Source organism: Strigops habroptila, chromosome 9 (genome assembly GCF_004027225.2).
Source record: "Strigops habroptila isolate Jane chromosome 9, bStrHab1.2.pri, whole genome shotgun sequence".
NCBI lineage: Eukaryota > Metazoa > Chordata > Aves > Psittaciformes > Psittacidae > Strigops > Strigops habroptila.
This window is the reverse complement of record NC_044285.2, coordinates 27925129-27947758: the sequence shown is the minus strand read 5'-3', so window position 1 is coordinate 27947758 and position 22630 is coordinate 27925129. Positions and strand designations below refer to the sequence as shown.

At 53.2% G+C, this 22630-nt stretch overlaps 2 protein-coding genes across 5 annotated transcripts; both read left to right on the top strand.

Moving 5' to 3' along the window:
- The first annotated feature begins 3406 nt into the window (after positions 1-3406).
- LOC115613197 (transforming growth factor beta activator LRRC32-like) lies at positions 3407-6343 on the top strand. Its single transcript, XM_030498354.1, has 2 exons — positions 3407-3562; positions 4243-6343. The coding sequence occupies exons 1-2, from the start codon at positions 3443-3445 to the stop codon at positions 6190-6192; spliced, it is 2070 nt and encodes a 689-aa protein (XP_030354214.1). The 5' UTR covers positions 3407-3442; the 3' UTR covers positions 6193-6343.
- A 5438-nt stretch (positions 6344-11781) lies between these two features.
- LOC115612776 (protein Wnt-11b-like) lies at positions 11782-21348 on the top strand. 4 transcript variants are annotated; one of them, XM_030497500.1, is made up of 9 exons: positions 11782-12284; positions 12955-13949; positions 14079-14172; positions 16982-17065; positions 17192-17402; positions 17525-17760; positions 18172-18449; positions 19051-19343; positions 20124-21348. In XM_030497500.1, exons 5-9 carry the CDS (start codon positions 17335-17337, stop codon positions 20296-20298), a joined length of 1050 nt encoding a protein of 349 aa, XP_030353360.1. In that variant the 5' UTR covers positions 11782-12284; positions 12955-13949; positions 14079-14172; positions 16982-17065; positions 17192-17334; the 3' UTR covers positions 20299-21348. The 4 variants fall into 4 exon arrangements, with proteins under 4 accessions (XP_030353360.1, XP_030353358.1, XP_030353361.1 ...); XM_030497498.1 differs by having other exon boundaries at positions 15807-17065; XM_030497499.1 differs by lacking the exon at positions 11782-12284 and having other exon boundaries at positions 13008-13039; positions 13834-13949; positions 15807-17065.
- Positions 21349-22630: the final 1282 nt, after the last annotated feature.

Sequence of the window (22630 nt, the reverse complement as noted above, 5' to 3'; positions counted from 1 at the left end):
AACAGGGCCTTGCTCCAGTCTTTCTGTCTGATGCCTTTGAATTTTGATGTATCTCAGCTCCTAGTCTGGTAGGGAAGGAAGCACTTCATCTGTAGACAAACATCTGCACATTTGAGATGGTGCACACAAAAACAGTCACCAGTGGCTTCCCATGTGCCAGCCCTCTTCTCCAGTGGCTCTGCTCTTACCTACATGCCTTGGCTCTGCTGCCCAGCTTTCGGCTGGATTCTAGCTGCAGAAATGTGGCAAGCAGCTAACCGGTATTTAACACAGATCTGAAACCCTTCTCTCTCCCAAGCTCCTCTCTATAGAGACAATTCTTAGGGAGGCTGTTGTGTTCAGGGCCCCTTTTGAAAAAAGGATTCCCTTCAGTAAAGGCTTTAGGTCATGGCTCCCTGCCCAAAACTGGCCCTGCTTCCCTCCAGCACCTTTCTCATGCAGGTAAGCAGTTGCGGTCTCCCTGCCACCCATTGTCCCCATCAGGAGACTTGGCATCGTCCTTCCACTGAGAAAGCAACATTGGGTGCTTAGAAAAGGGCACCCAAGCTGTGCTGGGAAGGAGATGAGCACAGTGCGCCCACTGGTCCATATTTCTTCCTCTCTTCCCGATAGTTGGTGGAGTGCAGGGAGTCCTTCCCACTCGCTGCAGGCTGGTGGCACTGGCCCCAGGCAGTACTGGCACGGGCTTTGGGGGACAGGGGAAGGGACAACTGTAGCTGTGCTTTGTGGCTGCCCCCAGTCACAAGCCTGAGCCCCCCCCCACCCCCCATGTTCATCACATCTCAGACTCCCCAACAAAAGCGTAATGGGAGAAGAGTTGTGGGCAGAAAGACACAACTCTCCCGTTACATCTTAGAGCTGCACGGTGATGTACTGATGCTGTTTTGTGCTTCGACATCTTTATTCAAGACACTATCTGTATATAAAATATACATAATGTATATAAATTAGGATGTAAGTTTATGTAAATTGTCAATATTTTCATTGCAAATAAAGCTTTTTCCTGATCTCAGTGTACTTGTTGGCACGTCCTTCCCCAGCCAAACCAGGAGTTTCTGTGGAAAAGCTTTACTACAGCAAAGTGTGCTGACTGCAGTTGTGCAATGGGGCACAGCTGAAAGGCAAAACATCTCCATCCTTTGAGGAGTATTTGATAGGCAGCTGCTGTGGCCACCACCACTGATGTGAGAGGCAGTGGTCCCCTCATTGCTGCCTGCTCAGCATTTGCCTTCCCAACTCCCTGCTGCTCTCTGGAGTCAGTGGAATGCGCAGAAAACAGCATTGCTGTCACGACTTACTGGGAAAGAAGTATAGATGATGTACCTAAATAACCTGATACTCTTCTGCCTCCATAATGCCCAGGCTGGGAACGAGTGCCATCCCACAGTGCAGCTGGTGATGTTTGGCAAGAGTCTTTATCCCTTCTTCTACCAGGCCTCTGTCCTGCTGCTCATTCCTCCATCCTTTGCAGACCTCTGATGTGAAAGCCTGGTGGGGGAGCAGGAGCATCAATCTCTAACAGACCACTCTGGAGCCCTGGGAGCCAGCCTGGAGGCCAGGAGTGGCAAGAAGCACAGGTCGCCCTGCGATTTGCAGGAGCAAATCCCTCCCGTTCATGCTGTGTGGTTGGCTCTACCTTTGGCATGATCCATGAAAAGCCTCTTGGCATTTGCATGGCACCTTGGACGGCTCTAGGTCCGCACCCAGCTCGCTCTGCTGGGTGCTCCTGCAAAGGGAGTTCACAGCCTTGGGATGCCAGTGGCCAGGGATTCTCCACAGAAGTCCCTGTTCAAAAATGGGGACTTTTCAGCTGATTTCATGGGCCATGACCACTGTGCAGAGCCATGCCCAGCAGTTTAGGATGCAGGGAGGAGAGGGCCGGGGATCCCCAGGTGCTGGGGGCTGCACCACTTGCATGGTGTGGTTCCTCCCCTGCATCACCTTCTGCTTTTGGGGCTCCGCACTTGGCTGCTGATGGGAGATGAGGGATGGTGGAGGTGAAGGTTCATCCAGAGGTCAGTGATTCCTTAGCCAGAGCCTGCACATTCCACATCTGCACAGATGTGCTGTCCTCACTGCGCCTCCAAACACAGCAGTGGGCTTTTTGCTCAGAGCTGCCCCTGGCCCCAGCTGCTGTCAGAGCCCAGGTCCACGGTGGTATCACCCTAAACCATCAGCCTTGGCCTCCGGGCTGAGCTCAGCCGCTGTCACTGCTGTGTGTGCCCGTGCTCTGGTGACGTTGGTCTCGCTGAAGGCTGAACCACATCCTGGAGGTGACAAAGTGCTCCCCACCACGTCAGCTGTGAGGAGGGTGAGGGGCAATAGCAGCAGAAGCCAGGCTGCTTCATCCTCCAGATGTATACATATGTGTAAGTGTGTGTATATATATATATAAAATTTTTTCCTGCCAGATACATCTAGGACTGGAGCAATAGCTCTACAGCTGAAACTACAGCAAAACACATCATTGGGCAACCATGCAGCAGCCTGGAGATGCCCCTTCAGATGGGAAGGAAATTGGCCACAGTGAGCCAAAATCCCGCATGAACCTTGCGCGGAGCATGTCCTCGGGGAGCGTGTCAGCACCAGGTGGCACAGGGACATGGGGATGTCACCACAGAAAAATCTCTGTGGGATCCCTCTAGGAGCCTGGATACCACCTGGAGCTGTCACAGGGAAAGTACCCATCTGGTTCCTTCCCTGGGTGAGATGACCCAGCAGCCATCCTTTAGGCCTGGAGGGACATGGGAATGTGGCAGTGAGGAGCCCAGCACCTGCAGCGTAGTGGACTCCTGGGGAGGAAGAGGGGGTGTGGGTGTGCCAGTTTTGTACATCCTGCTGGGAACGGGTGGTAAACGCCAGGATGCTGCAGGAGAGTCCCCTCGGCAGTGCGGGAAGAGAAACCTGCTCTGCCTCCCTGCGGTGAGCTCACCTGCAGCCCCGAGCTGCTGGGATTCCCACGGTGATCCCTGGTGGCTGCAGCCCGGAGCTTGGTTCCTGGCTTGGGATGGTTGGGAAGGTCTCACCAGCTGCCCTGGGATAGCTGGTACAGAGCATGGCTTGCCCCTGGCACAGAGCAGAGGAAGCTGGAGGAAGAACAAGGTCCATGCAGCGGAACTCCCCCAAACCCTCTCAGCTGTCCCAAGTACCACCTCTGCCTCCCGGCATTTGATATCGGCGGCTGGTCCAGCCGATCACCTGAGCCCTGCCTCCTCCCCATCCTGCTGTTTCTCTTTCCCTTCCTTGCGGCTTTCTGCACTGTTTTTCCCCCTCTGCAATCTTATGTCTTTCTTTTCCCACTTCCGTAGCTACAAACACCCACATGCATTATCTCCTTCCTCCATCCCATCCTGAAACCTATTTATACAGAGCCCGGCTCCTGCCCAGCTTGCCAGAGAGCACTGGAGGAGTGGGACGGGGGTGGCAGTGCCTGCAGCCCAACATGCTCTTGTTTGAACACCGGCTGGCTGAAAGAGGATGCTTGCTGCTCTGGTTGCTCCCATCTGTTCTCAGAGCCCAGTCTAGCGGGGAGGTGAGGCTCAGATCCGCACGGTGCCAGCAGGTAAGGCTGCTTTCCAAGGAGCCCCTGGGCTGGGATGGTCCCAGCAGCACTGCTGGGTCCAAGCCCGGCTGGAAGCATCCCTCTGTGCAGCGCAGGGTGCATCTCCTCCCTATGGCTCTCAACTCCCTCCAGCCTTCATCTCTAACCTTCTTACCTTTGATTTCTTCTCTGCTTTCCTGTCTCTGAGCTGATTCCTGGCCCCCAGCTACTCCCATGTCCTTGCCATGTCACCTTCCAGCAATCCCTGCCATGGGGGTGTCAGCTCCTCCTCTGCCCAGACAGGACAGGGATGCTCTGAACTAGTCCTTGGGCTGTCTCAGTGCCCTCCAGAGTCTGGGTTCGCCCCACCAGCCTGATGCATCTTCAGTGCTTATACTACTTTTTTGCCCATCTTGCTTGCTGGGATGCATGGGAGGGCAGCCTGCTGTCCCGAGGCTGACGCTCCTTCTTGCACCATCAGAAACAACTCAGCAGTGTTTTGCAAAGCACACCTTAGCCCTGGGGACAAGCTTCTTGTCTCTAAGCAGTAGCTTTAGGTAGTCTGTTCCCATCCTGGGCTTGGGAAGGGGAGCTGTGCTCATGTCCATGTTGCTGATGCCCATCTTGGACAGCAGCTGGCTTGGCTGGGGCTGTGGTTTGCAGACCCTCTCATGCTGATGGCTTCTCCTGTCTCTCCGTAGAGCCCCACAAAGGTGTCTTGCAAAGGAGTTGGCCTGCGCAAGCTTCCAAAGGAGCTTGGCCAAGGAGTGAAGTACCTCGAGCTCTCCAACAACTTCATCCAAAACCTGTCGGGCAGCTCCATGCCGGGGTTTGAGCAGCTCGAGTACCTGGACATGTGCTTCAACCAGCTGGAAGCTGTGTCAGCCACAGCCCTGGCTCAGCTGCCTCAGCTGCGCTCTCTCCTCCTGGGATCAAACCACCTCGACCGCAATTACCTGGCTAATGGACAAGCCTTTCGTCTGCTCAGGAATATAGAGGTCCTGGACGTGTCAGCAAACAACCTGGACAGCCACATGGCAGGCTGGTACATCCGCAACCTCACCAGGCTGAGGGTGCTGGACCTCTCCAGGAACAGGATGACCAGGCTGCTGGCAGGGATCTTCCGGAGCACACCACGGCTGCGCGAGCTCCACCTCAGCAATAACTACATCATGGAAATCGAGGAGGGAGTCTTTGAGGCTCTGGAAGAGCTGGAGGTGGTGAACTTGGCTTTGAATTCCCTCCACTGCATCTCTGGCTTCAGCCTCACACAGCTGCGAGTTTTAAATCTCAGCCACAACGCCCTGGAGCTGTTCTCCTCAGAGGAGGGAGTAGAGCCCTACTTGCTTCAAGTGCTTGACTTGAGCCATAACAGACTGCTCTACTTTCCAGAGCTCCCCAAAGTCCATTATCTCACACACTTAAACCTCTCCAACAACCTTATTGCTTCCCTGCTTCCAGGCTCACGCCACCCGGGGGAGTTTGTACTGCACTACAAGGAGATGGCGAGGTTTAACAGGACCTTGCATACTCTCTCTGCTCTGACACATGTGGCTGACTTGGATCTCAGCAATAATCGGCTGCAGCTCTTCCCATTTACCTTCTTCCACAGCCTGGGCTCTCTGCACCACCTCAGCGTGGCTATGAACTGTCTCCAGGATGTAGCCAGGGAGTCGCTCACCAGTGGCATGGAGCCCAGCGACCACCCACCGGCACCACTGGAGCACACCGCCCTGTCTGTGCGCTCGCTGGACCTCCATGGCAATGCCTTCCGCATGCTGCCACCCTGGTTCTTTGGTGCTCTGCCTCAGCTGGAAACGATCGACCTGGGCTCCAACAGCCTCCAGCCTTGTGAGAGCCAGCAGGGGAATTTGGGAGGCACCTGCACCCCCTTCTACAACGTGCCTCACTTGAAGCATCTGAGTCTTTACAAGAACAACATCACCAGGCTGCAGCCATACGCCTTCAACCAGACCTCGCTACTCTCCCTAGACCTGTCGGGGAACAAGGACTTGTTCATGCCTAAGGAAGCCCTGAGGGGGTTGGAGTTCTGCCTGCAGAAACTCTCTCTGAGGGGTAACCAGATGGACGACAGCAAGGCAGAGCTCCCCTGCCTGGGCACGCTCAAAGTCTTGGACCTCTCAGGCAATAATCTGAGCCTTTTGCCTGCAGGTCTTTTCTGCTCCCCACTGGAAAGCCTGGACATTCGCAGTAACCAGCTGCTGATGTTGGAAAAGCCGGCGCTCATGAGCTGGTCCCACAGCCTGAAGGACGTGTCCATCGCTGGAAACCCCTTCAGCTGCTGCTCGCTGGCCTGGCTGGACATGCTGCGGGCTGCTGGTGTGGGTGTGCTGGACCTGGATGAAGCTCTCTGCATCTACCAGGACGAAAGCAGGAACTTCTCAGCCACGATAGCCAGCAGCCCTCGGTGGCTTTGTCCACATCCCAAGGACACCGGCTCGCTGGCTCTGCTCGTGGTCATGATGAGCATTTTCTTTCTCAGCTGCGGGGCTTGCTGCCTTCTGAAGAAAGGGCAGAAGTCACCAGGGTTTGCGGGACTCCAGAACAACAGCATGGGGGTCTTCCCCCACCACCCCAAAAGAGAGGAGCCAGCTGAGGCAAGGCCAGCAGACAGTGTCACCAAAGTGTAGGGCAGCCCTGGGAAGCAGGAACTGTTGCAATCGGTCAGAACTCTAATTATTATTGATAATATTAATAATAATATTGTATTTTGGGTCTCCTCCCCTCACCGGTATCCTGCATGTTTTGCAAATCAAATAAAGGCAGCATGGTTGGTGCTGAGCTCTGGGCTGGGCAGAGGTAGTCTCTGGACCACCTCTCCTTCTTGAGAAGGAAAATGCCCCCATCTACTCTGTTCCCTACAAGAAATAAAACACACTACAAGCAATTGCAGGTGAGTTTTCTGCCCTGCCATTGTACATTCTCATCACAAGAAACCAGAGACTGGGCTGGTTGATTTCATCCACCCCCATTGAACCCAGCACACTCTGCTTGTGGAAAGGGTATTGTCTCCATTAGTGCCACCTGACTGTTTTACAGCTCTCCCAGCAGACACTATTTGCCTTTTAAGTAGGTTTAAATAGGTTGACTAAATACCTGCTCCTGCTCCCAAAAGCATTCCCCAGCCCAGCAGTGAGGAGTGGGCAGCGACAGGGAATGGTGTGGTGCTGGGTCCACATGCTGGTGTGCGAAGGGGGTTTCTGCAGGACCCTAACCACCTCTCTTGTGCCTTTTCCTGCCAAGCTGTCACCTGAACAGTGCTGTGGCATTGGCAGGACTTAAAATGAACCCAGGCACTGCTGCATGTGCCGGAAGGAAATCTGCCCTGTCCTCACCCATTGAGATAGTGAGAATGAGAGAAAAGCTGTCTTGTGGTTGATGGTGGGGCACTGGCTCTTCAACAGGGGTGCAGGATGTGCTCATCCTCAGTGACTGGACTCCCAAGTCAGCAGTAGCAGCTCAGTCCCCATCATAGCGGTAAGTGCTGGCACAGCCATGGTCCTTGGTGGCACCCTCTGAGCATCTCATCCACTTATCAATGGTGTTTAATATTGGGCAGGGGGGGAGGCTAGAACCCCAGCTGGGGAGGGCAGCAGGAGAAGGTGCTAAGTGGGATGGTGAGCTGTACCGGCGATGTGGGATGGCTGTTGTCACGGCGATGCTCCCGGTCTGCACATGGTGTCTGTCTGTCTGTCCCAGGTGTGAATGTCCAGCATCCCAGAGCAGAGTGCTGCTACACTCCCCCCGACAGCAGCACCTCAATGGCTGCGGCCAGCTCTGTGAAGGGATAAAATATAAGGCTGCAATGAAACCTTTTATGTTTCACATCTCTTTTGTTCCATCTTGAAAGTACCCAGCTGGCCAAGGCCACCTACTTCCCCACATACCTGGTGGGTTAGAGGCTGTGAGTGCAAAAGGGCTTGGAAGTCACTTAAAATCCCAATTACTACTTTCTTTATTTTTTTCCTTTCAAGCTTATTGTGGTTTTACTGTGAAGCAAAGGGCATTTTTGCTGCAAAACATATGCCTTCCCCATGCTGCCCATAACTGCTGCTGGGGCTGCAGCTTCCTGGCCTTTGATGGGCATCCAGCTCCCAAGGGACTCCCAGCACCTTTGATGGCCCCGTATTTCTATAATTGCCTCAGTTTCCCTTTGATCTGGCTCTCTGCGCCTCATCATGGCAAGTGACTGGCCATGCCAGTGCCCAGGGCATCCCAGAGGAGCCTGGCACTGCATGTCACCACCCCGCAGGGACCTCTAAATTGGGCAGGCTTTCCTGCATACTCACCAAGTGAGTTCAGTGCAGCTTCGGCCAGTCCCTAAAGCTGTGCCAGCCCCCTTCCCCAGCCCAGACACTTGGGGACGTTACAGGGACACTCTCTGCAGCTGCCTGGCCAGAGCCCAAGATGCTGGTTGCCTTCGGTGGGTGTTTCTGGTACATTTTGTGTGGCCTGTTCCTCATTTAAACCCCCTCCCAGGCTGTACTTTCCATGCATGTCACCATAGGATGTCCTGCCCTTTGTGCTGCTGCTTCACCAGCTCCCACCAGCATCATCCTTGCATCAAGGCTTGCAGACATTTGGAGCCTTGCAGTCACACACAGGTGCGTGTTCAGGGACACTGCACACTGCTGGGTGTTTGGGGATACTGCGTGCCACTGAGTGCTCAGTCAGTGCCAGGCACTGCCCTGGGCTGCCCAAGTGCTCCAGAGCCATGTTTATCCAGCGCTGTTGACACAAGGCTGTGCTGTGTCCCTGCGGACCAGCTGGTAGTTGACCCATGAAGGGACAGCGGGCTGCTGGTGCCTAAAGTTTTCTCCAAGTTTTAGAGCATCTGCTAAAGCACATACTAAAAATAGGAGAAAGTATCCTGGTACTGGTTTTATCCTGTAGGGAAGGCTCCCAAAGATACATAAGGTTTAGGGAAAGAGAGGTAGAAGAGAGATACCGGCCTTGCTGGCAGCAGGGAGGCTGCCAGAGCGCAAGGGAAGGGGAGGTAAGCTTCTTTTGACAAGGAAACCTGGCCAACCCCCAGGGCCAAAGAAGGGTTGCGAAGGTACAGGAACTGAGCCAAGGAAATGGCATGTTGGGTTATTATCTTTCTTGATGTCCATGTGCTTTTCCAATTCAAAGAAAAACACGATTCCAGGTTGCGATCCCACAGGTACTACAAGAAGTAGTGAATCTACGTCAGCTCCAAGGGCAATGTCCCCTTCTCCCAGCAACAGGAAAAGCAGCACGCTTCCAGCTTGGCCAGGAGCAGGGCACAGGGTGAGCACCCAGGGCTTGTGCTGGCAGAGGGGACAAGAAGATGTGACCAGGCTTGTCAGACCCTGCCCCTGCATTTGCGTCAGCAGAAACCAGCACAAGTTACCCACGAGGTCACAGAGACCCGGCTGTGGTCCTGGCTGGTGGTACAGGGGGTATGTCGTGTGTGCTGCACTGCTCCTCAGGCTGAGCTTCCCATGGTTTACAGGAAATGGTTTCCTTATCGCAGGGATGTCTTGGCATCTTGAGCTTTTTCTTGATCTAAAATGAGGGCAAAAGATCTGTAGAATATTGAAGTTCAAACAAATAAAGTGATGATGCCAAAAATGATGCATTTTCATGTACAGCTGTAAGGCAGTAGGAGTACAAATTCTGGTCTGAAAAAAACATCAGTGGTGGTTAAAACATTGTGACCATTTGCAAATTTTCTAGTGAACACTAGTTGAGAAATCCAGCCAAACTCATTCTTTCCAGTGGAAAGCCTCCACATTTCACTGGATCTGCATTTTCAAAGAAAAAACAGATTTTATCAAAAATTTCCAACCAGCTGTTCTGCTAACTCATGTGGAAACTACCTTGTCTGCAACTAACTTCTATTCAAGGGCACTTTTTTTTTCCTTTTTCCCTTTCTTTCCATGGAGATGAGAGCTGGAGCTTCACCTGCTTCAAGAGCTGAAGAATTTCCTTGTTTCTGGCTGGCAGGTATCGCTCCTCAAGCAGGGAGAGCACTTCTCACCCTCTGTGTTTAGAAGGAGCACAGGTTAGCCTAAAACTCCCCAACTCTCTTACAAGATAATGTGCTTGTTCTGTTGCAGGGCACGAAACCACTGTAGCAGAGAATGCTGTTTCCCTCCCTCTGCCCAGCAGCTCCTGCCCTGGGTTTCACCAACCAAAGAGCTCAGGTAAATCCAATTCCATGCACAGCCACAGAACGGCTCCTGAAGGTATTGTTTCATTTATTTTTTGCTGATATTGCTGCAATATGTGTTCCCAAATGTGGTTGATCTCATAAACCACTGTCCTCTTAACCACAGCTTGGCTCCCCACGGCAGGGTGCCTTTTACGTGCTCCTGGCTAATGCAGCAGTTGCTCTGCAGCTTTGGGATGGGACAGGAGGCTGGTGGCAGTGGCTTATCCCAATGTGTCACCTTCGGGACATCACCCCCTGCGTCCCTCCCATTTGTAGGGCTGAGCCACTGCTGCTTTCCATTATCACTCACTGCCACAGCCTCTGCTACGTGACTCAACAAAACTCCCCTGGCAGCTATTTCTAGCCCAGTTAGTGAGGTCGGGCGTGTTATTCATGACACTTTCTTCCTCTCTGGTGGGGCTCTGGCCAGGCTGGGACCTGCCACCGGCTCTCCAGCACACAGACCTTCAGCCAAGTGAGACTGTGGTGGAGAAGGCAGCTCCCAGTATCTCCCCTGCCTTGCAAAGTCCTCTATTGCCTTCTGCAGCACCGCTTGCCTGGGATGTCCAGGGCTGCTGTGGGGGTAGTGCAGATGTGGACACATGTTCTGCAGCTGGATCCCCCAGCCCTGCTGCCTGGGGACCCTGGGGACAGAGTGTGCTGCAGAGGCTGCCTTGATGTGTGCTGCCTGCCACAGAACACTGCCAGGGATGCCAGCAGCACATGAAGCATCACCATCTGTCTCTTACAACTTGAACCCACAAGCAGGCACAGACTCGTGGTCCGTGGTCCCTGGTCCCAGCTGTGGGGCACTGGATAGCCATAGTGAAGCTGGAAGGCAGCATCATGTGTAAGTGGCTTTGGAGAAGATCAGCTGGCAGGAGCAAGCCCTTGCAGGTCCCCACCACCCCCAGGCTGCTTCTCAGTATCCATCCTGTGGTGAGGTCACTGACTCCACCACTACATCAGAAAGAGGAAGGTTTCACTAAATGAAAGCAACCCTCTGCCACAGGGCACTCAGCTGGTGCCAGGGTGACCCACACCAGCATCCCCAGGCTCCGGAGGGGATGCGATGCTCCCAGGTGCCTGCCTGCAGCAGGGATCTCATCCACAACCTCTGGGACATGGCAGGAGCTGGTCAGGGAGCATGACCTGCCTCCTCGGAGAGACGTCAGTGCCACATGACAGCGTGCCACCACCATCTGCGTCACCACGACCTGGCGCTGCCGCAGCTTCCCAGGCAAAAGGATGTGGCTCCTCATGAGATAGGTGAGCGTGGGGTGGGGGAGCACTGAGGTCACCAGGAGCTCGAGGGGACACAGGGCACTCCGGTGGCAGGGGAACCCCTGGAAGGTCCTTATAAAAAAGGAAGCTACAAGCTGTTGCAAGCTGGGATGGTACGTGGGGAGGGATCCCTGTGTGCTTATGTGGGTAACAAACCATTCATGGGGGTTTTCTTTGGCCCCTGTCCAAGACCCAGTAATGGGGGACATGAAACTTTGGCCATCCAGGACAACTATTTGATGTTCCTTCAATAATTAGCTTAATTGCCGGAGCAAGCTCTATGTGCAGGCAAGCAGTAGGTCTCCTTGCCCTTCTGTGAGCTCCCCCTTGAGCTTTCCTCTCCTGTCTGTGACCCCAGGGCAGCCAACACCAGTCAGGCAGTTTGGGGGTGAAGTTTTCCAGCATTCCTCCCTGCTCCTTGCCTGCTCCCCTTGGTCTTTCCCTCTGCTCAGCACCCACAGATGAAGCTCCAGCAGCACGGTTGCGCTTTCTCCCCATGGTGGCTTGGGCAGGGTGGGGAAGGGAAGCCTCCACCTAGGCTGGGAATCCCCTCCTGCCCTCCTCCTTCCCCAACAGAGGGAAGGGGAAGGGATATTTTTAGCACTTACCCTACAGTTGTTTCAAGGATTGAGCTAAGAAGAGGAACTGACTTCAAATGCAGGATTACTTTTGCTTTAAAAGGAAGCCTTTTTTTTTTCTCCCCTACTACTCAGTCATTGCAAAACTTTTCTGTGAAGAGGGATTGGTAAAAATCACCTTTCGTAGGAGGCAGCTTGAGGATCTCAGAAGTCACTCAACACTGTTCCCTATGCTGGCACTGGCTTCTCGTGCCCTTGACCAACTCCCACAGTGACCTCACATCCCAAAGGAAGGGGATGGTACTGACCCTCCTTGCCCCAGCGTTGGTCTTGGCTCCAGCACCTGTAAAGCTATGAAATGCCTCCAGACTGTCCTCGTGTGTTTTCTCTCCACATTCCTGCTCTCCAGCAGCTTTGCCTGTTACTCACAGCTTCTCCCAAACCCCCTCAGAATCCACGTGCTCTTGCCTTTCCAGTTACCTTCCAACCGCACTAGGTACTGGCTATGCCAACCCATTCGAGATCCTCCAGGTCCCAGAGTAAGACGCCATCCACACCTTGAGGAGTTTGCCTGAAAGCAATATGGTTAATAGGGCGGAAAAGTGCCTTCCTGCAATGTGAAACGTGCCAGCACCAACACCAGCAGGAGCATGGTGAAAGCAGGCTCTCCAGGGACCAGAAGGTAAGATGGTGGCCCTTAAAAGCAAAACCACTGGCCAGAAGGTGGCAATATCCCCTCTCCTTTCTGGCCCCGACACCGCAGAGCAGAGAAGGGGTTGGCCCTTTTTGCAGGGGACGGGTCATTTTCGGTTTGGAAGCTCTAAGCCCCCTCAGACCCACTTTTGAACAGCTTGGGCAACGGTAGAACAATGCTCCATGTCCTGTCTAGGTGTCAGGCATCCCTGATGCCCATTTCCCGATGCTCAGCCAGCACCAACCAGAGCGGGTGCTGGTGCTGGTGCCACAGCACCTACAGCCAGCAGGGAGAAGGGTGTTCCACAACGGCGTGCAAAGTCCTGTCCTGGGGAGGAACAGCCCCAGGAACCAGTTTCTGCTGGGAACACTCCGCTGGAAAGCAGCTTTGCCTATATAGCAACCCTAGACCTTCCTCCCCTCTGCCTGCACACGGGTGGGCTTGCGCTTTGCCCACCTTTTAGCATCGCTCAGGAGAGATTAGGGGACTGCTGACCCTCTTGTCTGAAATCCTCTGTTGTATGGTTTAGTTGTGATGGTCACTTCTTCTTAGGCCGTGCGGGGCTGCTTCATGCAGCTGATGAGATAACGTTAGAAATCCCCCCCAGAAGGATTAACATCTCCTGCATTCCCACTGAGCCCTCCTCATCCCTCAGCAGACATGTGGCACTGGGACACTCTGGAGCAACAACCAGCAAAGCAGGCTGGATGCAGGATACCTGGTGCAGAGGATTCCAGGGCAAGGTGACTATCTGGGAGGGACTGGGAATTCCTGTGTCCCTCTGGCTGGAGTCTGAAGAAGGAAATGTCTGTTTAGACATGCCCAGCACACAGGATTGCCTTAGCTTTGTGAACCGCTGCCCTCCCTCTGCCTGCTGAGCACATGATGCCCAAAAAACCACCCAGGCACCTCCCAACACTGACAAAATCAGTTTTTCCTGGTCAGAAAATTCCTAATCCTCCAGAAGCTGTTCAGATTTCCCCGCAATGTCCCCCTCAGGGCCGAAAGCATTTCCCCATTCCCCAAGGGTGAAAAGGGAACTTACAGAGAATATGATTTCATAACAGCAAAATCCTTGGGGTTAGAGTGAAAGGAGCACTTGGGCTAGTGCGAGGGAGAAGTGTGGGCACCGTATCTGTTTTCATGTCAAGGTAAGAGAAGGATCTGCAACACCTATGATTGGTAAGGTGAGATTTTGAAGAAATACCAGGGACTTCCAGAGCACAGTGAGCACCAGCAGGACCAAACTGGCTCGAGAAAGGTGAAAGCTGAACTATATCACTGTGGTGAGACCAGTCTGACTTCGGTTTCTCACCTAATGGCAAAGGACCTCAGCTTTACCTATGGAGTCTTGCAGCACTTAGCCATCAGTCATATGGCAGGGCCCCACGGTGCTGCCACCTTGCCCCACACAGCACCAACATCTGGCCCCAACAGCAGGTGCTGCTTTATCAGGTTTTATTACCTCCACTTTTGGGGTCCCATGATGTGTATAACCAAAATCCAGGGACTTAACAGGGACTTTCTCTCATTGCAGTGCCCTGGGTAGAAAAAGACCAAGCTCAGAGACCAGGTTCATCTCTGTCATGTGCCACCTGGGACTGGAGCCAGAGGGAGTGTGATCTTACATAGGACGGCAGTACCAAGCCTCAGGTACCACTGGAGCAAAACAAACATCAGCTCTCTTGAATAGCAGGGATGGTTGGAGGAGACTTTGGGCTGAGGAGGGAGCGGCTCAGTTGGGCTTTCAGAAAACTGAGAAAATTGTCTGCTGTTCTACAGTGCTGGTTGGTCCCGGCCCTTGGAGGGTGCACTGAGGCTGTCTCAAAGCTCAGGACTGGTGTGTGCAGTGGGTCTTTCCAGCAGATCATATGGGGTATGTGAGCTACGAAGTGGTGAGACCCTTCCCTGTCAGTTCTGCCTGGCTCTTTCCATATGGCACGATGCAGCTCCAACCCCTCACACACACTTGTGTCTCAAGCTGGTTTGTGGATTTTATCAGAGGTACTTTGAGGCCAAGTGCAGTTCTCTGGGAGTTGTTTTATGGGCATCACCTATTGGTGTCATAAAAAAAAAGGAAACTGCATTCTGGAAACAGTCAGGGTGCTTGAATTGTGTCTGGGACCGTAAGGAAGTCTAGAGACTGAAAGATGCTGTAATGGCTCCCCAGGATGGATGCCCTGTGGATGAATGGATGGAGTCTGCCTGTGCTCCACTTCCCGCAGGCTGTGACTTCCACATCCCACAGCTGGGGATCACAAACTGCACTAGCTAGTGTCTAACTTGCCCTTACATCTTCCTCCACAGGGCAATAATCGGGTCTGGAAAAGGCAGTGGTAGGGCAGGACCAGCCCTGGTGTCCCACAGGGGCTGGAGGACTCTGCTGTACCTGATGCTTGGTCTGCAGTGGTTTGGAGCAGCATGTGCTACAGGATAGGGCATGTTCACTGCTACTTTGCCCCATAAAAATAGGCAGACTGTTGTTATTTTAACCAGCTTAGTCCTCATTGTGGAGACAGAAACCAAAACAGAGGATTTGGTGTTCAGGGAACATAGACTTGGGTTACCCCTTGAGCTCTCCAGCAGGGACTCTGCTTTCTGCCACCAGGAAAGTGTTTCCCACCCTGAAATACTCCGGGATAATTTTCTAAGTACTGGTTGCAGTGAAAAAAGGCCCCTCTTGCCCTAAACCAGGGAGTCCCAGCAAACAGTGCCAAAGTTCCATCGGTGGCAGTGCAGCTGCTGAGGTGTCCAGAGCCGGGCAGGCTCTCTGCTCAGAGCCCTCTGAAGCAGAGATCCATGGATGGTGGTTGCTGGCCTCCACGTGCCCTCTGCAGAGACATCCCAGCTGTGTGCCCTGATGAGCAGCTCAGCAAATTTGCTTTTATCCTGTGCCTGTCTTACTCTTGATGAAAAATCATTCCTCAGCTTGCCATAACTTTGGACCCTTTGGTGTCAGTCCACAGGCATTAGGGAGAGGGAGGTTAATGGGATCAGAGCCAGCCAATTCCAGGGACACTGAATAGAGCATATCTTTCTTTTCTCCCTGTCCTTTAATTAAGCTCCTTGTAACTCTGCTTGGGATTTGGGAGTGACCTCGGCACTTTCCTAGCAGGACCCTTCCTCATGGGCCATTGCTCCAGCACAATGCACCTTGGCCTTTTCATCCCAAGGGAGTGATTTGGGAAGGTCAACAATTCAAACTGCGTGTCCTAGTTTTAGTGCACATGATAGCAAGTCAAAAGGAGGTCATGAGGGGATGCTAACCAACCACCCAGTCATGTCCTGTAAAGGGAAAGCACCTTCTAGTGAGAGAGGAAGTCGCACAGTGAGGGAGAAAGTGAAAAGAAAGTAGAGGTCTTCAACCTATGACTGCTTCCAAAAGAAGATGGTGTCAGCTGGCTTTGTCTCTCAAATGTCACCTTCCTCTGTGGGAGAGCATCAGCCTACCTGGTTGCTGAAGGTCGTCACAGCAGCAAGCTTGTACTTTTGATTTTCTTCTTGCGGCAGGGAAAGATCCAGAGAAATACACCTTGTGACAAGCATGTGCAAGAAATGGGAAATGCTACACCAGGAAATGCTACATCAGGCCAGCTCCTGTTCAAGCAGGCACGAGTTCCCTGGCTGCATCACCTGTGCCAGCTGTAAGCTGGTCCCTGCAATGAAACAGGCATTTCTGCAGCTGATACCCATGCCCAGTGCTAGCTCACGGACGTGCAGATATCAGTTTGCTCACAGCACCAGACAAACTCCACTTTTGGGCTGTCTGGGAGACAGACAGCGGACTTTAACTCATTTTCTTGGCCTGGAGAGGCAAACTGCTGTGAAAGTTGGTTATGCTGTTTTCAGGAACCTGGAATTAGCAGTAAATATCAGCGCATTAGTCCTGACCTGGACAGCCCAGCAACAGAGTCAAAGCCAAGTCCTTCAGCTGTCCCTCCTGCCCCCATGCACTTTGGGGTGCTGGAGGCAACAGAAAGCCCAATGCCAACTACAGAGTGGGGTGTGAAGTGTTGACAAGCTAAAGACAGCCCCATGCTGAGTTATATCCTGCTCTTACCACATGCTTCCTAATGGGTGTGTTGGGTTTAGGGCTGTTTCTCAAGTTTGAGTGGCAGGGATGCAGACTGGACTGTGGTGGAGGGAGCCCTGGCCCTGCAGCGCAGCACCTTCCTGCAGCAGGAGAGAAGTTGCTTCAACACAATGACTCTGAAATGTGCTTGCAGGCTGCGTGCTGAGAGCCCTTCCATGTGTCCCTTTCTGCTCACCCTCTCTCTCTGCAGTTATGAAACCCCAGCAGCTGCGGATGCTCTGACTGAGCATGGGTCAGCAAGATGGTCTGTCTGTAAGAAAAGGGGCTGAAGCTGTGAAGTTGGTGTCTAGGGGCAGCATTTCCACACATTCAGTCCCAGCGCAGCCTTTGGCTGGGTCTGCTCCAGGCTAGTGAGAAGTGTCCACACCCTTGACTGACATATGTACATCTGGAATCTTGGTTATTGCAGAATCCTGGCTGTCCTTGGGCTCCGGAGACACAGGAGGCAGACAGCTGAGACTTTCACTCTTTCTGGGTCAAGGAAGATGTATTTTTTAAAGCTGCTTGCACAGAAAATAAGCAGAAATTACAATCAGCCTATGCCAATCCCTTATGTCCCTTACTAATATTCTGCCTTTGTGATTCCTGCCAGCCCGTTACAGGGATGAGCTACTACACGCTGAGCAGACACATGTATTTGCTTTGTGATCCAGTGGTTTTCCTGAAGATGCCAAAGGTGAGAATATGGGTGCCTGTTGTATGCAGCATCTCTAGCCTTGGGGGGGCACGGAGGGGTATGCGGCACCTGAGCACTTAGCAGTGCTTAGCTCTAGCTCCCCATCACCTCTCCATCACTCCCCAGGCGCTGCTATTAACAGCTGTACCCACCACTCCCCAGCCCGCTGTGAATTGCGCCGAAACCGCCTTTGTTCCCCTCCCCGGGGGGCAGGACCGCGTCGCCCGCGGCTATAAAAGGGGGCGGCGGCTCCAGCCCCGGTCCCGGCCATGGGCCGCCCCACCGCCGCCGCCGCGCTGCTCTGCCAGCTGGGGCTCTCCGCGGCCATCCAGTGGCTGTGAGTAGCAGCCCCAAGGGGGGTACCCCCCATCCCGTTACCCCCTCCTTTGGGACTCTCCTTCTCCGGCTGGGTGCCCCGTTGTCCTCCCCACCCCACTGATACCCATTCTCTCCCCACAGCGGGCTGACGGAGAGCGGCAGCGGGGTGGCCTGGAATGAGAGCCACCACTGCCGGCTGCTCGCCGGGCTGGTGCCCGACCAGTTCCAGATGTGCCGCAGGAACCTGGAGGTCATGCCCAGCATCGTCCGGGCCGCACGCCACACCAAGAGCAGCTGCCAGAAGACCTTTGCAGACATGAGGTGGAACTGCTCCTCCATCCAGCGAGCACCCAGCTTTGGCCCTGACCTGCTGAGAGGTAAAGGACCCTTCATCTGCTGTGTTGGTGCTCCAATTTCTGCCCCATGTAGCTGTCCAGACAGGCAGCGCTGCTGTTCAGCTGATGGATGTCAGTTTTGCCTTAGATGCATATTTTGGGGAAAACTTACTGCCATACACTGGTGCTAATCTTGTGCAATTTAAATCATCTGACATGTAGTAACTTCCATTTCAGACTAAAAGCTGCTAGAGGCTCAAAAAAAAAGGGGGAAGAGGAGGGGATATAATATATAACATAATAGGTAACGTAATGGGTGGCACAGTTTAAAAACACTGGGACTTGGGTTTATCCTGCTGCAAGAAAAAATAACAACCTCATTTGCATTGTGAGATGCTTAAGAGGAGTGCTGGCTGGGCAGGGAGGAACGACATCTCCCCCTCTTCTTCCCAGGAACCCGGGAATCCGCCTTTGTCTATGCGTTGGCTGCCGCTGCCATCACACACTCCATCGCCCAGGCCTGTGCCTCAGGAGAGGTCCCTCTCTGCTCCTGTGGCTCCGTCCCCTCGGAGGTCCCCGGGCCGGACTTCAGATGGGGTGGCTGTGGGGACAACCTGAGCTATGGCCTCCAGCTCGGCGCTGCTTTTGCTGACAGTCCCTTAAAATCCAGCAAGCTGGGGACACAAGCGCTCAAGGCCATGAATCTGCATAACAGTGCGGTGGGTCGGCAGGTGGGTACCATGTCCACCCCATTGCTGCAGGCCAGGCACCTTACAGAGCCTGGGGGGCAGAGGTGCCTAATGTAAGGCAGTGACTCCAGCCAGGATGCCATCCTTAAAGTCAGGAGGCAACTAAATGGTTAAAACAGAGTTATGTGTGTTTGCAGAGACACCCCCCACTGCAAACCCCCCACCCCCTCCCCCCCCCCCCCCCCAAACATCCCTGCACCCTCTCCACAACCAGCACAAGACATTTGCCCATAAGCAGAGGCCCATCCTGCTCTGCTCCAGCCGGGCTCCTCAGCCCCACAGGGAACTGCAGGGTTTTGCACTTTCATGCACCCCTGTTCCATGGCTGTCCTGCACCCATGTTGGCCAGGGAAGCTATCAGCCCCTCTACAAGCTCCAGCAGGGAGTTCCCCAAGGGTTAGGTTCTTATCATATGGGAAATGAAGCAGGGCTGAGTTTTTGATTGCCCCATTATATTCATTTAAAGGTGGTGGTAAGCAGCTGAGCTCTTGAAACTTCCCATGGATGCTCTTGCAAATCAATCTGTAGAGTGGGTACCATGAGAAAGCAGAAGCAAATTAGTCTGTTTTCCTGTCCTCTGCAGGTGCTGAGTGACTCCCTGGATACCAAGTGTAAATGCCATGGTGTTTCAGGCTCCTGCTCAGTGAAGACCTGTTGGAAGGGACTGGCAAAGTTGGATGAAATAGCCTCTGACCTCAAGTCCAAGTACCTGGCAGCCATCAAGGTAACCCACCGGCTCATAGGGCCCAGGAAGCAGCTGATACCCAAGGAAATGGAGGTCAGGCCAGTGGAAGAGACAGATCTGGTTTATCTCATCAACTCTCCTGACTACTGCACACCAAATCTTCACCTGGGGTCTCTGGGGACACAGGATAGGTAAGGAACTGCTGCAAACATACTCTAACTCAGCCTTTAATTTCATTAGTGTCTGTACCATTAGCATGCTCTGGGAAGCTGGTGTGGATGGGCTGTCCCCTGTTAGATGGGGACAGAACAGGGACTGCTGTGAAATCTTTGCATCTCAAAGCCCCAGGGAGGGTAGGAAGGCAGATGTCATTCTTACAGAGCTATGCAGGGGTAAAGGCAAAGGGAGAGCCCTCACTGAGAGTCTGTCAGCTCTACTCTCCAGGACAGGATCTACCCACTGACAGTTCAGAAAGGGAAATGCCTCCTCTCCCTGCAAGCCTTTGGGTGCTGTCTGCCAGTAACCAGAACAGTTCAGCAGCCCGTGGAGTCTGCGGTGCTTCCCAAATTTCTCCCTTCTGGAGTGACTGCCAGACAGCAGGGAGTTTTTAGAGGGATGGGGAAACCTGAAGGTTAAGCCAGGGCTGCCTCAGGGCTGTGACCTGCAATCCTGTCAGACTTAGCAGTAACAGCAGTTCCTGGTCCTGACCATCCGCCCTTCCTTCTCCATGGGGAGTTCCTGCCTCCAGCATGATACACAGTGATTGTGTCCAACCTCAGCCACAGCTGCTCAAAGACAGTCACAGCAGCAGGAGCTGGTACCAACCCTAGTTTGCAAGCAGACCTGTGCATCTCACTGCCTCCTGCTGTGGGCAAGTGAGCTCTGGGAGGTGGCCTGGGCAGATAGCTGTGGTCAGCACCCCTCCGTGGGTATGCTCCCTCAGCTCCCACTTGTGCATCCTCCTTTGGCAGGCGGTGCAACAAGACCTCCGTGGGCAGCGACAGTTGCAACCTTCTGTGCTGTGGCCGCGGCTACAACACCTACACGGAGGAGGTGGTGGAGAGGTGTCACTGTAAATATCACTGGTGCTGCTACGTGGTGTGCAAGAAGTGTCGGCGGAAGGTGGAAAGATACGTCTGTAAATAACACCAGAGGCGTCGTGGCAGGCAGGAGAACTCTTGCACTGGTATCCTCTGGAGATGATACAGCTGGAGACCAAATGCCAACCACGAGGGGTGCTCCAAGCTGTGGCAAGAAGGGGGCTATGCGGGAAACCTGGGCTCCAGCATTACCATGGAAGAACTCAGACTGAGAGATGCCAGGAAGCCTAAGGCCGGAGGCCGACCTCTGCTCCACCTCTCCAGAGCAAGACAAAGGGCTGCCCTCCTGCAGCTGATCAGGAGCGTCCAACCCTCTGTCTCCAGCTGGGGACAAACCATTTATCACTCCACATGCACAGGCCCTTTTCTCCAGGGGTGAATGGGGAGTCTGGGCTGCCATTGTCTCTTTGCAGGAGGTTTCTGACAGTGGCCTGAAAGCCAGGAGTGATGGATGGGAAAGGGGGTAGTGAGTCCATTGGGAAAAGGCTGGAGGGGAAGAAAGCTGCTTTGGGTGAGGGGGTCATGGGCAACTCCTCTGGGGGTAGGTTTCTGCTGCAGGCTCACCCAATACTACTGATTGTTCCTCCTCAGGGGCAAACACTGGTCCAGTGCCCTTTGCAGCATCTGAAATGAAGACCAGGCTTGACACAGGCAGGACCAGTTACTGCTTCAGGAAACAGAACTCATTGATCCTCCCCACGACTTGCATGGAGATTACTGCTGCTCTCAGTGCTAACTAAAGATAGCAGACACACCTAGGGACAGCAGTGGTCCTGGAGACTGCTGAAGCAGGGCAGCATGGCAAAACTGCACCCAGCAGCCATGGCAGCACTATAGCTTCTGCCCTGTGGGCTTGTGTTGGAGGTGGAAGGCCACTCAGTGCATGGCATACTCATGGCTTGTCCTTCCTGCCGCCCTTTCATTTAGACCACTAAGGTCTTCAGCCCACTTCTTCCATCCCCTTAATACCAGGCGTGCTGGCACTCTGGCCTGGAGAGAGGACACAACTGGGGTAATAAGAATGAACCTTTAGTCTCTATACTTAATGTAAGTGGGATTCTGGTGGGTGTTTTATAAATAAATGTTTTACATCTTATCTCTCTATGGCATGTTTCCTAGGATGACCTCCTTTCTGCATCTCCTTCTCAGCTGGCCACAGAGGAAGCAATGCTATCAGGAGAGCATAAAGCCCTGTGTTCATGCCCTTACATGCAGCAGGGGACCAATTCACTTTTAACCCTTTCGGCTGCTCATTGGCCCGAGTTTGACTTAATTACAGGTATTTGTCAGCCTCAGCTACTGTACATATACGGAAAACCTGCTGGAAGGTTTCTGTCACCCACTTCCTCAGGTCTCTGACTAGCCAGCAAGGAATACAGCTGGAATCCCAAGAAGGGATTTAGCACTGGTGGCTGGAAACTGAGGCAGTCCAGGATGGTTTTAAGATCCTTGTGAATGTGGTCTGGACTAGCCAAGCGTACATGTGTGAACAGCAAGGAGTTAGGAGCCAGGGATGGGGGCTCTGACAGCCCCCATTTCCCGTAGTGCAGAATGTGGCCAAGCACTTGCATGGGATAAGAGATTCCTGCTCAAGCAGTCTTTGGAGAGAAAGGATGAGTCTAAACACACAGGTGCTAAGGAGAACCCACAGCACAAGGCCAGGTAAATGAGACAGAAATCCAAGAGCAACTTCCTGCAGCTCACGCCATGACCTTGAGAGTCTGGCAGCTTTGGTTTGTCTGCGTGCGCCTTGGCTTGTTTGTGGTTTGCACTGAATGGAGTTGGCCACGTTCAGCCCCAAGTCCAGCTGTAGGATTACTCATTTCCATATTCATTCAATCATTTTTAATAGCCTCTGCTGGGTCACGGAATCAATTCATGAGCTTTTATTGTAAACCTCCATTTCATTGTCTTCTTCACTTAATGTGCTCCAGGTTTCTGTATTAACAGTGAATAAGAGTCAAGAATCAAAGGTGGCTTGAGACAAGCCAGGGAGGTGGAAGTTGAAATGCTCAGAGGTGAAGCCTATGAACCAAGTGAGTTAACTATCATTATCAGTTGTTAATGTGCCGTTGACTTGAGCTGGCTGCTGACATCTAGCCTTTCCAAAGTGACAGTAAAGCCACAGCTGCAAGGCTTCCATCACAGCTGCCCAAGGCCAAAAAGCTATCTTGAGCTTTTCCTTTTAAAATGCAATTAGGGGTTAGTCACCAGCATTCCTCAGAAAAGAGAGTCTTCAGCTGCCAAGCTGCAAAACAGCTGCAGTTCCTGTGTCCAGGAGAGGTGATGCAGGTACTTAATGAGGAGGATTGCTTAAGTACCTTCCTTATAGCCACCTTGCTATGCATCCCAGATCAGAGGGAAGTGAAACCGGGAGG

What these genes read in the sequence shown, in the direction of transcription:
- LOC115613197 (XM_030498354.1), top strand. Translation starts at nt 3,443, where the DNA reads ATGCTCTTGTTTGAACACCGGCTGGCTGAAAGAGGATGCTTGCTGCTC. An exon ending in GATCCGCACGGTGCCAGCAG is followed by an intron (nt 3,563 to 4,242) that starts GTAAGGCTGCTT and finishes GTCTCTCCGTAG; the next exon opens with AGCCCCACAAAGGTGTCTTG.
- LOC115612776 (XM_030497500.1), top strand. Translation starts at nt 17,335, where the DNA reads ATGGGCCGCCCCACCGCCGCCGCCGCGCTGCTCTGCCAGCTGGGGCTC. An exon ending in TCCGCGGCCATCCAGTGGCT is followed by an intron (nt 17,403 to 17,524) that starts GTGAGTAGCAGC and finishes CTCTCCCCACAG; the next exon opens with CGGGCTGACGGAGAGCGGCA. An exon ending in ACAGTGCGGTGGGTCGGCAG is followed by an intron (nt 18,450 to 19,050) that starts GTGGGTACCATG and finishes TGTCCTCTGCAG; the next exon opens with GTGCTGAGTGACTCCCTGGA.